Raw genomic sequence first — 16,142 nt, forward strand, 5'->3', positions numbered from 1 at the left:
GCAGAGTCAGCACATAACCAACATGTAGCTGGAGCAAGCAGTTATATTAATAAATAATCCACTTAATCCCCAGCAGTCTCCCCAAACTGCTGTTCAACCAACTGGACACTCAATTAAAGCCACTTTCAAAGAGCACCCACCACCACAGTAAGCTGGGAAGAGATGGAAAAGCCAAGTTTGTAGTGCTAAAATCCACAGTGCTGGCACCTCAATAAATTTCACCTAAACTGGGACTTCCAGGCAACTTCCAAAGGGGTGGGGGGCAAAAATGGGGGGGAGGACTTTAGGAAAAAAAAAAAATGAACCCAGTGAAGGAAGGAAATAAAAATTTAAGAGAAAACACAGACAGAAACAACATTAGCAATACACAGCAGTAGAAAAGAAGGAGGTTGTTCCAGGATACTGCATAATGAAATTGTGTGTTTCTGAATTTGGAGCAGATGCACTGTTCTAGCAGAAAATTCTAGGCATTCCTCAAATTTGGGATAGGAGCAGGGCAGTTGTATCTTCTCCCCTGAACAGGAAGTCACCCAGATTTGCTCATTAGGAGTAAGAGGCACACAGATCAGGGGGAACATGTTTACATGAGAGAGGCAACTCAGATGAAGTGTCAGACACTGCTTGGGTGGGCTCAAGCCAGGAGAACATCATCATCACTCTTCCTTAAAAGGCTTTTTCAAGGCACAAACCATTGTCTCTCTTAACTGAGGTCACAGTCTTGGAAATTCCCTAACAATCCTACTTGGAAATTGCTTTTTTTTTTTTTTTTTTGATTGTGAGTATTTTCTGTGGCTTCACATTTCTGGTAAAACCAAACATCAAGGCAGCTGCTCAGAAATGCAATCCAAAAAGAGAACTTCCTCCATATTTCTCCTCTCCTCAGCTCTCCCATCTGCCTAGAATTCTGGTAGAAGGAACAGAATTTCAATGTAAAGCATTAAAATTCATGAATCTCAGTCACATCCAGAAGAAAAACAGACAACAACTTGCAAGGGGACAAAATATTTAAGCTGAAATCATGAGTAGGAGTCCCTGAGATTCATTTAAGAGAGGAAGTGTCATGTGTGGTGTCTGCTGCAGTACAGACTCACCTTTTGAGCTGTACTCTTTCATCTTCTGCAGCACTTCAGGCTGGCTCATGCCTTGTTCTGGCAGTGCTTTGATATATTCCCTTTCATCTTTCAGGAAGGATAAACTGGAAGTGACATCATTCAAGGCTTCATCAATCTTCTTTTGAATCTAAAAAGCAAGAAAAAAGCCTATCAAACTATGGCACTGGTCAAATTCTGAATAATTGTTGAGTGTGTGCAGGACAGGACCTGCTGCCTGTAACTGTGGTGCTGAGGGAGCAGACAGGAACTGCTCCACTGGGAGCTTTGATCCCTTTCCTTAGTGTTTGAGAAAATAAATCTCAAGGAAAAAAACCTGCATTTTTATCCAGCAAACCTTTTCAAGTCACAGTTTTTAATTTGTAGTGGTCTTCAGGAGCACTGGTTTGTACTTTGCCTCCTCTACCCTCACACACAGGGTTTAGAAACTCACAAAAATGGAGACATAATAAAGAAATCTCACTAAAGAATCAATCAAGATTTTCTTTCTTCCCACCCACACCCTGCACTCAGGAAACCCCAGACTTCTCCCAACACATTCCAAAATCAAGATCCTTCTTCCAGGCAACACAGGTGCTGGGATAGTGACTTTTGGACATTGGAATGCCTCAAAGCCAAGGCCTCTTGTGAGCACCTGATAAGTTATCAGGTATCAACCTAGGAACGAGCAGGAAGAGGACACAGATATGACACAGCAGGAGTGCTCTGGTACAGGGGAGCAGGGCCAGCCCTGGGAAGGGAAGTCTGGACACAACAGGGATTGTATAAAGTGTCCTTTTCTAACAGACAGGCAAGGAACAAGCAGAGAATTTGCTTGATCAAGGACTACTCAGGTTAGGAGGTGAAAGCTGGGGCACTTAGCAGGTCAGGGAGGGGATTTAGTCCCTTCCAGAGGGAATGTGGGAGAAACTGGAGAACTCCTTCTGTCTCCACAGGAAAAGAAAAAAAATCCTCTGTGTCACAGTCACATTTGCTGAAAAATCTGAAAAATCCCAGGATTTTCTCCTGAGAAGCAGAGAAGCCTCAGAGAAAAAGGAAAACAAATTCTTATCTCATTTGCTTCTCCTGTGTTGTGCTCATATGTGGAATGTGTTTGGAGATTGTTTCATGTGAACTGTTTTGGCTTATTGGCCAATCAGTGCCAAGCTGTGTCAGGACTCTGGAAGGAGTCACAAGTTTTCATTGTTATCTTTTTAGCCTTCTATATTCTTTAGTATAGTTTAGTATTCTTTAATATAATATAGTATCATAAAATAATAAATTAGCCTTCTGAGAGCATGGAGTCAGACCCATCATTGCTCCCTTCATCTGGGAACCCCACAAATACAATTTCTCTGTGCTACTCTTTGGATAAAGTTGCCTGGAAGAGATGTGAACCCTGGAATCAAGGTGTAAATACACCAGCCCAGCAAGCAGCAGGAAGTGCAATCGAGTGTGATACCGTGGTTTACGAGGTGAAATAAACCCAGCTGTGCATTTCTTCAGCCCCAGTCCTTAACCTGCTAAAACATGCTGAGACTTGTGGTTTCAAGTTTTTATGAGGGAAAAAAAAAAAGAAAACAACAAAACAAAAAACACCACAAAAAAAAAAAAAAAAAAAAACCCCAAAACAACAACAACAAAAATACCCCACAAAACCCCAAAAAAAAACCCCCCAAAACAAAGCAAAAACCCAAACAAACAAAAACCAAACACCAACTCCCAAACACTAAAGGTCCTGGGTCATTTTAATGATTACACAAAGTGCTGATATCCTGCTGCTAACTTTTGCTAATAGTTATCTGAGCCTTGAACAAATCATGGCCAGTTGGCTTGATTAAAATAAATACACATTGCACAACAATGTGGAATTGCTGTCAATGTCACAATTGCTGTCTCCCATTCCACACTGCTTCAGAAGAATAATTCCAGTTCAATCCTGAACCTTCTTCCAGAATTAAAATAATTTTCTTAAAATCTAAAAACAAGGAAACGTTACTGGAGAATTCACTCAATCTTGGTTAATATAAATAGCTCAAAAATTAAAAAGAGCTGGAACCCCCTTATTGTGGGAGTGATGCTATGACATAAAGATTGGGTAGAAATTCTATCTGTCATTAAACCAGAGGCAGCAGAAGACATTCCAGATGTATGTCCTGGGTCATTAGGATCACTGTGCATGACAACAAAGATGCACTGAACTGTATATTCTCCAAAAGAGGTGAAAAAAGGACCTGGAATAGTCCTATAATACTTGTTCAAATACTTACTATAGCCCCAACAAATGGCATTTTTCTCAGCAGTTTAAAGAATTGTTTTTTAGTTCGGGATGTCAAACCTGAAAGACAAAAAGCAGAAAGGAACTTAAGAAACAAACAAAAAAAAAAAAAAACAAAAACACAAAATAGAAACTTCTGATGCAGCTCATGATCCAAGCTCAGCATTCCTGATCCAAGCTGAAATAACACAGGGTGAGACAGATGAGTGGATCCAAGAGCAAGGTTTTCATGGATGGACCATGCCATGGAAACATCTGGACTGCAGGAATCAGTTATTTGTTTCTTACTTACATGGGAATTCACACCCACGTGTGGAATTTTACAGGAAAAAGAGGGATTTCAGGGTTTGCTAAAGGTAAGGAATTATTAGCATTTCCTGCCTCTTCAAAGCAGAATAGTTACTTGAAAACAAAACCACTGAGCAGTGTGGAACAGGCTCCCAGGCCAAAGGAGGGAACAGGGACATTTGTGCCAATGGATTTGCCCTGTTTGATGCACTGGGAGGTGACTCAGGGAAAGGGGATGGACAGAGGGAGGAGCAGAAATTCCACCCCAGCACAGAGACTCAAATGAGAGAAGCCACTGATGACAAGCACTGGAAAACTCCTCGGGAAGCTCCAAAGGCAGGAATGAAATCTGGATGACACAGATGCTTTACAACCACCAAAAATGCCTTCTCAGTCCTACCTGCACACCAGCAGTTACAGGACAAACCAAAAAATAATCAAATAAAGTTTAAAAATCAACCATATGAAGACTTTGCAATTTTATCTACAGTTCATATACATTTCACTTCATAGATACAATTTGGAAAGCTACCAAGGACACTAATTGGCACATTCTGTAGTAAATACTTGTTAGTGCCCTGGAAATGACATTTCTGCTGCACATCTCAGTGTGCACTCTGTTCCATCAATAAATTGCACAGCAAGAAAAAAGACTGCAAACTCCTGAAAGATGATCTGATTAGACTGTCAGAAGTTAAGAGCCACTCCATACTTAAACAAAATACATTGTGCAACAGTACAAATACTAGCTAGGGAGATAATGGTCCTGAACAGAAGGTTCATAGCAATTTGTTCCTTATAGATATTCCCACTGCTTCAGAAAGAGAAAGGGCTAATTCAGAGACAGAGACACAGAAGGAGAATCAGGTTAAAAACTTGGCTGTTTTTAACAAGCTGCCACCACAGTGCAACCTCAAGGCCTGTGGGAACTGAAATGCACCTCAGAGGGCATGGCAGTGATCTCAGGCCATCACACAGCCAGAGAAAGCTGCAGGTTCTGCAGAACTCAGCTCCACTGAAGAGCTGCCAGTACCAGAAACCACTCAAAACAGGAAGGTACTCCGGAAATATATTTTTAAAAAAAATTACAAGAAGAAAATTTCTTCACACTATCACATGCAGTTGTTTCTTGAACATTTTGAGGATGAAATGTGCCCCCAAGATGGCATCAAGACCACATCTCCTCCCCAGCAGGAAGGGAAACAGCCAGGGTGATCCAGACACTGTGCAGCAGTGAGTAAGTTCTCAGGAACCCAGCTCTCCATAAATCCCCCCAGGGTTTGGGCAAGAAGAGTGTGTTGTGACAAGCACAGGGTTTAGCCAAAGGAAAAAGGGAGGGAAGGGAAAGGGAAGGAGACAGAAGAACATTCCATGCACCCTCTGACAGAATGGGGGAGAGCTTCATTTACCAGGCAGGCCTTGACCTTAATTCTGAACAATCTGGTAAATATTAGGTGACAGCAGAAAGTCTTGTGAAAAACGCCAATCACTTGTTTTTAGAATTTTAAAAGTTGAATAGTAATAACATGGTTATAAAAATAGCAATATGATTAGAGTAATAATAATTTGGACAATATGAGACAATAAAAACAAAGAGTTATGGACAGTCCAGGTACCTCTTTCTGGGCAAAATAAGCCCCAAAAAGGACCCACGTTAACAGAGGATTAACCCTTAAAAGCAACAGCCTGTTGCATATTCATACACCCCATCCATGATGCATAAATTCCATTCAAACCCAGGATTCTGTCTGGGCAGTGTCAGCTTCTTCCTCTGAATCCTGACAGGTCCTCCTGGCTGAGTGAGGCAGGAAGAACTCGATAATGGAGCAATAAATTCTCTTTCTCTGAGAGATTCAGATGTCCTGTGGCTACTATCTTGGTATGAGTCCTCTCTTTAAAAAAAAAGTACCTTAGAATAGTTTAGAAAGTACCATAGAATAGTTTCTATTCTAACATTATTTTATAACCTAAAACTGTATTTAACACACTACTTAAGAGAATGAATACAGCATCACTTTCTAACACAACACATAAAACATTCATTTGAATATTTGTGAAAAGCCAATCATAAAGCATCCACTTTTCACAGTCTGTTTTAATGAGAGTTTGGCCTTGTTCCACCCTCCTTCCTTCCACTGCCCAGGAACAGCTCAGGATCACCTCCCCTCCCTGCAAAGGTAAGAAAATGTCCAATACTTACTCTCAGGCTGGCAGAGGAAGCCATGCAGCCACACACTTGCAAGGGTGGAAGAAAAAGTCAGCCCAATGAGCTGCCAGGGCTCCAGCCCATCACAGCGGGCATTCACAAATCCTGTCACCTTCTCCCAGTACATCTGCAGGATCTCCTTGTAGGGAGTAATGGCATCCTGTGCAAAGTCAAGGAAAACACAAATGAAAACAAATAGGGCATCAAAAAGCCAACTGAGATTTGAAAGAGGCTTTCTGGTATGCAGACCCCATGCTTTCCTTAATTGCCACAAAAATTAGTTTGAGTTCCAGAAGTGTGTGTCCTAGAGATACATTTCAAAATAACTGGGCATCTTCTCCTTTTTCTTCAAGTAAGGAAATATTCTATTTGCCTTTCAAAGAAATCAAATTATTCCAGCCATTTTTTGGAGTGGTAGATGATCTGAGCTTTCTAAATCAGTGCTATGGATCCTAGATACACTGTTTAGTTCTTTCTAGATATAATTTTAAGCAAGTGTGCTTTTAGCTGTTTATTTCTGAAAATTGCAATTTTGTCAGTGAGGGTTTCATTTTTTGCAAGTTGTATTTTGGACCACTGTTTGTGGTACAAATTTAGAGAACAGATCTATAAAGTCAAGCAGTCTGCCCATGTGAGATTTGAGATGAAGAGGAAGAGGCATTTGTCCCACTCTGTGAGGAATCAGGATTTTGGTATCTGAGCTGCCTAAGGCCATTTGTGAGCTGTGGACCTCATTGAAGGATCTGTGACATAAAAAGCAGAGGTAGGAGATAGTTTTTATTCCCTTCCACTCAAGAGTCACAGATAAAAGCACAAACCTTCCAAACACTGAGAGAGAAGCACCAAGAGCAGATGAGGAATGCAAGGTTCTCTGCACAGTCCCAAGAACCACCACCAGATCTTACCACTGCCCAAAGAAGGAACTGTGATAATTTTTTTCCAAGGATTCTCAGGTGGTGAGTGAAGGCATCACCAAAACAGGTCTATTAAGTACCTCGGGCTGGATTTTCAATGAAGATGGAAGCACTCAGCAAGTCCTTAATTTAAAGATCTAATTAGCATGTTACACACCGAGGGGGAATGGGAGAGGAAAACACTGCTGCTGCAAAAATAACCCCCAGAAAATGGTGATGCAAGCACAATTACAGCGTCAAAGCAGGAATTACAGTCGGGACACAGCCCAAATTCCTAATCAATGGCTTCAAACCAGATGCTCTTCAAGAGCCTCACAAAAACTGCATGTGCACAGGAGAGAAAGGACATTTCCCTCTGAACAAGGTCTTCCATCCAATCCTCTGGGAAAGGGTTTCTAGAGGGAAGAAGAAGAAGCAAGAACAGAGCCCTGTTCAAATCCCTCTTCCCTTTTAACCAGCTCAGTTTAACTGGGGAGATCTCCAGCATTTGAGAGCTTCACCCTCCAAACAACAGGGAAAATAAGTGGGGCTTTTCAACCAAACCACAGGGAAAACACGTGGGGCTTTTCAAAACATTTGTAATTAAACTTTGGAAGGAATAAATCCTTGATTCCTGTGCTGTAGGATTTCACTTGGGAATAGAGCAGTTTTTTCAACAAGCACTAAATTAAAAACTTCCCTTCTCAGGATCCTTCACAGGTCTCACTTCTGGGTCAAGCCAGCAACAGAAGCATAATTTAATTATTTTTTTTAGGGGGTAATGTGTCATTCCAATACAACTGGAGAGGCTACTAAGAGTATTTTTAAAAAGCCAAGTGTTTTTCTAATAACCAAAGGAGGAAGGCAGGTTTCCTTATCAAAAAGCAACAGTGATGAACACTCACTACATTGGAAAAGCAGTAAAATGCATATAACATGGCAGAGTTTGAAAGTATTTAAGCAACCCAAGCATAATTTTAATTAATAAGTTTTACCATTAAATAAAATAATAATTAATTAAATATTAATCAATAAGTAAATAAATAAACTTTAAAACAGAATTATCAGCGTTTACCCTTAACAGAGGAGGGTTTTTACCCATGTCCCAGCACAGGCTGAAGGGACAGGGACTGAATTGGGCAAAAGCAGGCAGCCCTGAGCTCTGAGAAGGCAAATTAGCACCTATTCACTCGGCAAAGGGCAATTTAAAAACACAGCAGAGCCGCTTCAGCCTCCAAAACAAGGCGGCCACACAAACCGCTGCAATTAGGCAAAGTCCCATTAATGAACGCCCCGTCCTCCGAGCCACTCAGCACAAAGGCGATTTAACCCCAGAACTGCACAAGAGCCACCTTTTCCAGCTCACCGGAGGTGCTACTTAAGTTTCAGCGAGTTTGCACAATCTTCACTGGCAAAGCCCTGGAAATGAGCGTTTAACCAGCAGCCATGACTTTGGTTCTTGGCCTAGGATGAAATCCCAGGACATCATTCTGGTTTGGAGCTGCACTTAAAGGATGGAAATGGAGCCACTAATGGGCTGCTGCCTCAATAGCTGTTCTCAACTCATGGCAAGAAAATGCTGCAGCATCAAATATAAAGTGGGCTGTGCCCTTTTTCTTTTTCCCTGCAGATGGAGGACACAGCCTCGAGTCAAAATGGAACATGACCTTCTTGACAGAAGTCACTCCAGCCAATGGCCGAGCCAAAATAAATAAATCTGGCAAGAGATTGACCTCACTCTTGGAGAAAGCTCTGGACAGAAGATCCCAGCTGTCTGCACATTTTGTTGTCACTAAAACCCCTGAGAAATTACATACAGGAACTCAATGGTATATCCAAATTGTGAACAAATGAGAGGAGATTTTCACTATGTTCATGAGACATTGAAGAATTTCTTCCCCTTTCTTGCTTTAAAAAAACCCAATCTGAAATCAATCCACCAGCAGTACAGTTTGACCAGATAAAGTTTTCTCTATATTTCTCCCTCTCCTTCTTCACTCATTTCATACTTACGTGAGTGTGAAGGATGAGGCTGATCCATTTAGGAGGATATAAAAACTGGGATTTAAAAACCCAGTGAAAATTGGCATGGAAGAGGAGTTAGCAGTGAATTACAACTTCTCATCTCCCTGGCTCAGTTTTTCCCAAATGCTCCTTCCCCTGAAAGTATCCAGCAAGACACGAGAGACCTTTACATTCTGAATTACTCCTAATCCCACAGAAACCAAAGGACATTTAGAAGGCTGCACTCAAATTTGTCTTTATTACACCCAGGAACCCACTGGGTTAAAAGGGAGCTTATAAAAAAAGAGACAGAGTGACTTTTTACAGGAGCAGAATGACAGGACCAGGGTGTGCAGCTCCCCATGGACAGAGGGATGGATGTCAGGAAGGAATCCTTGCCTGTGGGCTGCCCCTGCATCCCTGGCAGTGTCCAAGCCCAGGCTGGATGGGGCTCAGAACAAGCTGGTCCAGTAGAAGGTGGCTGGCACTGGATGATTTCCAAGGTCCCAAGAACCCAAACCATTCTGGGATTCTCTAAGATTGCAGTGCCACAGCACTTGCTCGTTTTACAGGGCAATAAAGGGGAATACTCAGCCTCTGGGTAGCCCAGCCATCCCCCTGCCTGCAGCCCTGGAGGTGCTGCTCAGAGTGAATGAACTCTTCCTGCTTCCCCAGCTGGGCTAAAGGGAACAGGCTGACCTGATTTAAAACCTGTCTACAGGACAGAATTTCATGGAAGACAATAAACTGCTTATTTGTGAAGGCATCAAAAAATAAAGGTTTCCCTTCCCATTAGAAGAGAGTAGATAAGCTGCTTTTATTTCTGTAAGAGAACCTTCTCCACATAAAAGCTTCACAAGGCACAGGATTATTTCAGAAGCAGTTTAAAAACCTGACTTATGAGCACACTAAAGTGCAGGGAGAAAAAAAAAAGCCTCCACTGGAGGATTTGATTTTATTCTTAGAGCAGTAAAACAGACCCAGGTATCAGATAAAATACTAATTGCTATCATTAGGACTTGCAGTGCTCATTTGTACTGATATTAATGCACTCAGCTACCTAAGCAGTTTACATATTGAATTTTTAGCTGCACAGATTAGGAATACATCCTTAGTACTTTGTTTCTAAAAGTCATTAGCTAGCTGAGCTGGTTCCAGGGATAGCACTTATGCCACTACAAAAGAGCACAAATTAACTGCAGTAATGCTCTTCTGTCCCAGATGATGGAAAAGGGAGGGGGGAGGAAGGCCAAAGCTAATGAGAGCACATTTTGCATTTCTGCCAGAACAGCATTTCCTCAGCTGCGAGCTGTGGGACACAAAAAAAAGCTAAAAAAAAAAAAAAAAAAAAAAAAAAAACCACCAAAACAAAACTGAGAAACAGAATGATAATAAACTGGAGAACCTCAGGCTTTCATTACAAGTGCCTTCTGTGGAAATTGAAACACTGTTTGAGCTTACCTGTGGGAAAAACGGGAGGAAGGTTCAGCTGCTAAAAATCTTTCTTCCTCCAGAAGAACATTTAAAGTGGGTTTAAAATGGGGCCACAGAATAAAAGTAGTTTTTAAAGCAAGCTTATGTTATGCAGTACCATGAGGCTGACTGTGCAGGGAGGAAGTGCTAAGATCAAAGAATCACAGAAAGGCTCAGGCCAGAAAAGACCTTAAAGCTCATCTTGTTCCAAACCCCTGCCATGGGCAGGGACACCTCCCACTATCCCAGGTGGCTCCAAGCCCCACCCAGCCTGGCCTGGGACACTTCCAGGGATCCATTCTATTTGCCTTTCAAAGTAATCAAATTATTCCACCCATTTTTTGGAGTGGTAGATGATCTAAACTTTCTAAATCAGTGCTGTAGATCCTAGATACACAGTTCAGTTCTTGGAAGGGACAGTTTAGTTCTTAGAAGGGACACCTTCCACTGTCCCAGGTGGCTCCAAGCCCCACCCAGCCTGGCCTTGGACCCAGTGGGGCAGCCACAGCTTCTCTGGGCACCCTGTGTCTCCACCTTCTCAGGGAAAAACTTCTTCCTAATATCCAATCTAAAGCTACTCTCTGTCAGTTTATACCACATCCTCAGCTTTCACCTGAATCCACACGTATTCCCAAAGTAGGGACCCTCTGACCACTTCCCCACACACCCTAACCCGAACATCTGTGTCTGCCACCAGCTTCCCTCAGGTCCCCAGAGCTGAGAGGCAGGAGGTGGCTGCCACACAGTCAATCCAGGCCAAGGGAGAAGGCTCCAAGAGCCCGAGTCAGGTCAGCTCCGATTACGGGAGCAGGCAGAACACCAGGGCTGCCACTGTAATTAAGGGCTCTGCTCCAACACAACGAGTTCTAACCAGGAGAAGCTTCCTGACTGAAAACAAACCACACCAAGCCAGCAAAGGACACAGCAGCCTCATTTATTTATTCTGCTCCTAAGTGGAAGGAAGACTCCAATTAGCCCTGCCTTCTCTGACACCTCGCTGCCTGCATGTGTGCTGGCCACAAATCTGACTGGAGTAACCAGCCTGGACTGGGAGCCACCATCCTGCCCAATTCCTGCTGGAGAGGCAGCCAGGGGATTAAAGAACAGCAGCCCAGCCTCAGAGCCACCATCCTGCCCAATTCCTGCTGGAGAGGCAGCCAGGGGATTAAAGAACAGCAGCCCAGCCTCAGAGCCACCAACCTGCCCAATTCCTGCCAGAGAGGCAGCCATGGCATTGAGCAAGAGCAGCCCAGCCTCAGAGCCACCATCCTGCCCAATTCCTGCTGGAGAGCCTGCAATGGGACTGAGCAACAGCAGCCCAGCCTCAGAGCCACCATCCTGCCCAATTGCTGCTGGAGAGGCAGCCATGGCATTGAGCAAGAGCAGCCCAGCCTCAGAGCCACCATCCTGCCCAATTCCTGCTGGAGAGCCTGCAATGGGACTGAGCAACAGCAGCCCGGCCTCAGAGCCACCATCCTGCCCAATTCCTGCCAGAGAGGCAGCCATGGCATTGAGCAAGAGCAGCCCAGCCTCAGAGCCACCATCCTGCCCAATTCCTGCCAGAGAGGCAGCCATGGCATTGAGCAAGAGCAGCCCAGCCTCAGAGCCACCATCCTGCCCAATTGCTGCTGGAGAGGCAGCCATGGCATTGAGCAAGAGCAGCCCAGCCTCCTCAGGGAGCGCTGGTTGCTGCCTGTGCCTGCGGTGTTTTGGTTCGCACCCCGGTAATGACTCTGCTCCTCTGGCCCTCCCTGCCAGCCCCAGCCTGACAAACACCTTTGCATAAGCAGCAGGCAGGGAATATTTGTTAGTCAGCTCCTAATTACAGCTCCAGGTTTGGGCCACGTGCTGCCCAGCAGGACCAAAGGATGTGGGCAGACAGAGCGACACCGGATGCGTGATGGCGCAGAAATCAAAAATCGCGAGCTTTTGAAAGTATGGGCTGAAGTGAAATTAAAAATACATTCAGGCCACACTCATTTACCACGGCTCCCCAATACCACCAGTTTCATCTGCATTGCATTTGTTTCCACCACTGCCATACTGAAACTTTTTCTCTTTCTAGAATGACAGCATCTGGGGGGGAGGTTTGCCACGTACAGCATCTGCAAAATGAATGTACACATACTGTACCACCAGCCCTGAGAGCTCCAGGGGAGGGGCCAAACAATGGCTAATTATAGCTTCAGCACAAAAACAAACAAGGCAGCAAGGCAGAGTAAGTACAGCAGCATTCTAGCTTCCATTGCAGAGATGGAATGTAAAACTACCAAAACAAAATAGGAAAAGACTGATTGGTGGCTCAAAAAAAAAAAAAGTACAGTTTTACAGGAGCCCAAAGGACTCCAAAAATCAAATTTCATTTAACCCAAAATACACACAAGGTGTCATGTTCACATTGCTCCCTTAGGCAAACCAATTTATAGAAGGTTCTGCAAACACTCCAGGCAGCACAGACCTCACGAGAGACAGGATCCACCCAGTGGTGAGCTCACCATGGATCTCTGTGGGTCACCAGCTCCAAGAATGTGCAAGGAAACATCCTCTGCTGCCACCCCCAATAATTAGGGTAAAAGAAATGCCCAGCTTCCTGCATGTGGGGCTCATCTGGACACATTTCATTCCTCCACGCCTCAGACATCCCAGAGAATAAAATGGGCATTTCCTGGAAATATTTAGTGAGCACCTGGGTGCCACCAAGAGGTACCCCCAGCACTGAGGCCTTGTTAGGAGCTGTCTGGAAGCAGAGGCCAGCATGGCAATTGTTCTGGGAGCAGGCATCCATGAACAAAGGCAGCAGGGAGCCCTGGCACAGCTCCCCAGCAGGGTTATGCAAGCCTGGGACAAAGCCCCCAGTATCAGCACAATCTGAATGCTGCTATTCTACATGAAGGGCCCTGCTCCTGGGCAGGTCCAACCATAGGGCAGGATCCTCAAAAATTATCTTATCAACACCCACACACAGAGCCCTTTGAGCCCTGCAATGTCTATCACATGCCCTTCCTGATATGGCATGGATAAATCCCGATGAGCAAAGAGAGGCAAAGGAGACAGAACACAAAGGATTCTGAGGCACTTCTACATGCAGATTTCTAGGAAATATAACTTTTTCTTAACACAGAAAACTGTATCACAGTCACCACAGCAAATAGACCAGGACACCTGCTGCTACATCAATTGTAGAATCCTAAATCTCAGGAGAATCCTAAATAGGTAGAATCCTGAATCTCAGCTCATGCTCTAAGAGCAGGACTAAAGCATGCACTAGGCCTGGGATGCAAAAAATAAGAGTAACAGAATAGCAAAATCACAGACCCATTTGGAAGAGACCTGGAAGATCATGTCATTCCATCCCCCTGCCATGGGCAGGGACACTTGACACTGTCCCAGGTGGCTCCAAACTCCTCCAGCCTGGCCTGGGACACTTCCAGGGATGGAGCAGCCACAGCTTCTCTGGGTTCCCTGTGCCAGGGTCTCACCACCCTCACTGGGCAAAATTATTTCCTCATATCTAACCTAAACCTGACATTCTGTCAGCTGGAGCCATTCCCCCTTGTCTGTTGCAAATAGCCTCCCTCTATCTTGTCAGCCCTTCATGCACTGGAAGACCACAATTTGGTCACCCCAAATCCTCTCTTCTCCAGGCTCAACAATCCCATCCCTCCCAGCAGAGCTGCTCCATCCCTTTGATCACCCTGGTGCCTCCCCTGGGCTCTGTGCAGCAGCTCCAGGTCCCTCCTGCGCTGGGGCAGCTCTGCAGGTGGGGTCTCACCTGAGCACAGGGGCAGAATCCCCCCCATCCCCTGCTGGGGCTCAGGGCATGGCCTCAGCACCCCCAAGTCCTTCTCAGCAGCTCTGTGGTGGAATCAGCAGGAGCAGGAGAAGATGGAAACATCTTTTTACTGGCAAAGTCGTGTATTGGGAAAAAAAGAGACGAGCAGAACCCCAAAATCCTTCCTGAGAAAGGGGCACAGGAATCACAGCCAGGCTGTGATTGCTGCCACACCACACACAATAAACGCTGGGATTGGGGTTATCTCCACAGCACCCAGCACTGCTGGAGAAACCCCAGGCAGGAAGTGAGCGAGACAGCACCTCAGCAAACCCTCCCCTGCTCATTCAGACACAACTTCTCAGGGTAGGAAGAGTGTGAGAAACTCTGAGTAGGCTGGACGTGAGCAGAACATGGAAAAACAAAGATTTTACCCTGTCTAGGTAAGACAGAAAGAGGCTGGACATGAGCAGAACCCGGAAAAAGAATGATTTTACCCTGTCTAGGTGAGAAAGAAAGAGGCTGGACGTGAGCAGAACATGGAAAAACAAAGATTTTACCCCGTCTAGGTAAGAAAATTTCCAGTGCTTTGTACTGCCTTTTGCTAAGGTCACAGGAAGGATGCCAGAGTGAAACCACAGCTCAGGGAAAATGTTGTCTGTCAGTGTTTCTCCTCCTTCCCGGAGTACAAAGCAAACTTCCTAAGCTTTCCAGCAGCCAGGAATCCCGTGCCATAGCTACTGCCCAACCCGGTGAATAAAAGAGCCGACCTGAGCAGGTCTTTCAGGTGCAATAAGCAGCAATTTCCTCCGCAAAGCTTTGGCACAGAAGGGGCTGGGGTGAGAGCAGCCTGAGCACACAGCAGGGCCCCAGCAGCCCCAGGCCAGTCTGGACAAGCAGCCAAGGATTTACCCAGTGCCAAATTTTGGCAGCTGAAAGCAACTCCAACACAAGCTGTGCTGGGCTCTGGGCGCTGTCCCATGGCTGCTCCAGCAGCACTTGGAGCTTGGGAATGCCAGAACCAAGCGGGACAAAGGAGTGGGACAAAGATAATGCTGCTTCATTGATCACTCAGCAGCTGTGATTTCAATCCCCCTTGCTGACAGGGGAAAAAAAACCCCAACCAAACAATCAAGATAAGTAATGGCCCTTCCAGGTTTGAGGAATTGCGAGATTCATGCCGTGCCAGTGTGGGCTATATTCCAAGCAAGCCCGAAGTTTGCTTCCAGCTAAAAAAATACCAGCCAATTAGCAAACAGCGTCTCTAAAAAAACAACAATCAATCAGCAGACACGATTTCTCTCAGCCAGATCGGCACCTTCAGCAAAATCACGAGGAAAACATCACTGTGCCCCACCCAGGGGAAATTAACCCAGAAAGGCGAAAACACCGTTCCTAATCCTCTCTGCCCCGAAACCAGGTAATTGTGGAAAAGCAGTGTGTGGATAAAAGGATATATTTAGGCTCAGGGGAAGGGTATGGGCCCCGGATGGCGGACAAAGTGAGGACCTGACCACAAACCCTGGGCCAGGCATCCCCTGAGGCGCGTCCGGGACCCCTCAGCCGCACCGGACGAGGCCCGGGCCTCGCCGCCTCACAGGCCGCACCGGGACACCGCTCCCCGGCCCGCACCGGCCCCGCAGCCCCCACTCACCATCGCTCCTGCGGCCGCCAGCTCCTTCGCTCCGTCCGCCCTTCTTTTCTTCTTCCCCGCTCCTCCTCCTCCTCCTCCCGCTCCCCGCGGGGTCCCGGCCCGGCCCGGCCCGGCCCCGCCCCGATGGCCACGCCCACCGCGCGGGGAGGTCACGCCCACATCGTGTTGAGGCCACGCCCCATGATTACAAGCCACGCCCCCTCCGGCGGCGGCGGGAGAGCAGCGCCCTCACCTGGAGAGAGGTGGTAAAACATTACGGACGGAATTTTTTGTTAAAATACCAAAAAAACTCAAATTTTTTGTTAAAATACCAAAAAAAAAAGAAAAAAAAAAGCCACCCCAGAAACAAACGACAACAAACAGTTTGTAAACCCGTCCTGGTTATTAACTATCTAGGGATGGAGCCTCTCTGCTTTGTTTCTGGCCTGGGAGAGCTCAGGATGTCCACCTGGAGAAGTCACCAGGGAGTTGAGATCTTAGAGCCCC

At 45.6% G+C, this 16,142-nt stretch overlaps 1 protein-coding gene across 1 annotated transcript in view; it reads right to left on the minus strand.

Moving 5' to 3' along the window:
* The window catches only part of SGPL1 (sphingosine-1-phosphate lyase 1), a 32,988-nt gene extending 17,230 nt beyond the window's left edge, over nt 1-15,758 (minus strand). Inside the window, exons 1-4 of the mRNA XM_036385570.1 lie at nt 15,657-15,758; nt 5,855-6,020; nt 3,359-3,426; nt 1,092-1,239 (exon numbers count right to left, since the gene is read on the minus strand). Of these exons, the coding sequence (XP_036241463.1) occupies nt 1,092-1,239; nt 3,359-3,426; nt 5,855-6,020; nt 15,657-15,659 (385 nt within the window). The 5' untranslated portion in view covers nt 15,660-15,758. The remainder of the gene's footprint in view (nt 1-1,091; nt 1,240-3,358; nt 3,427-5,854; nt 6,021-15,656) is intronic.
* Between the last annotated feature and the right edge of the window lie 384 nt (nt 15,759-16,142).

Source organism: Molothrus ater, chromosome 8 (genome assembly GCF_012460135.2).
Source record: "Molothrus ater isolate BHLD 08-10-18 breed brown headed cowbird chromosome 8, BPBGC_Mater_1.1, whole genome shotgun sequence".
NCBI classification, from domain to species: Eukaryota; Metazoa; Chordata; class Aves; order Passeriformes; family Icteridae; genus Molothrus; species Molothrus ater.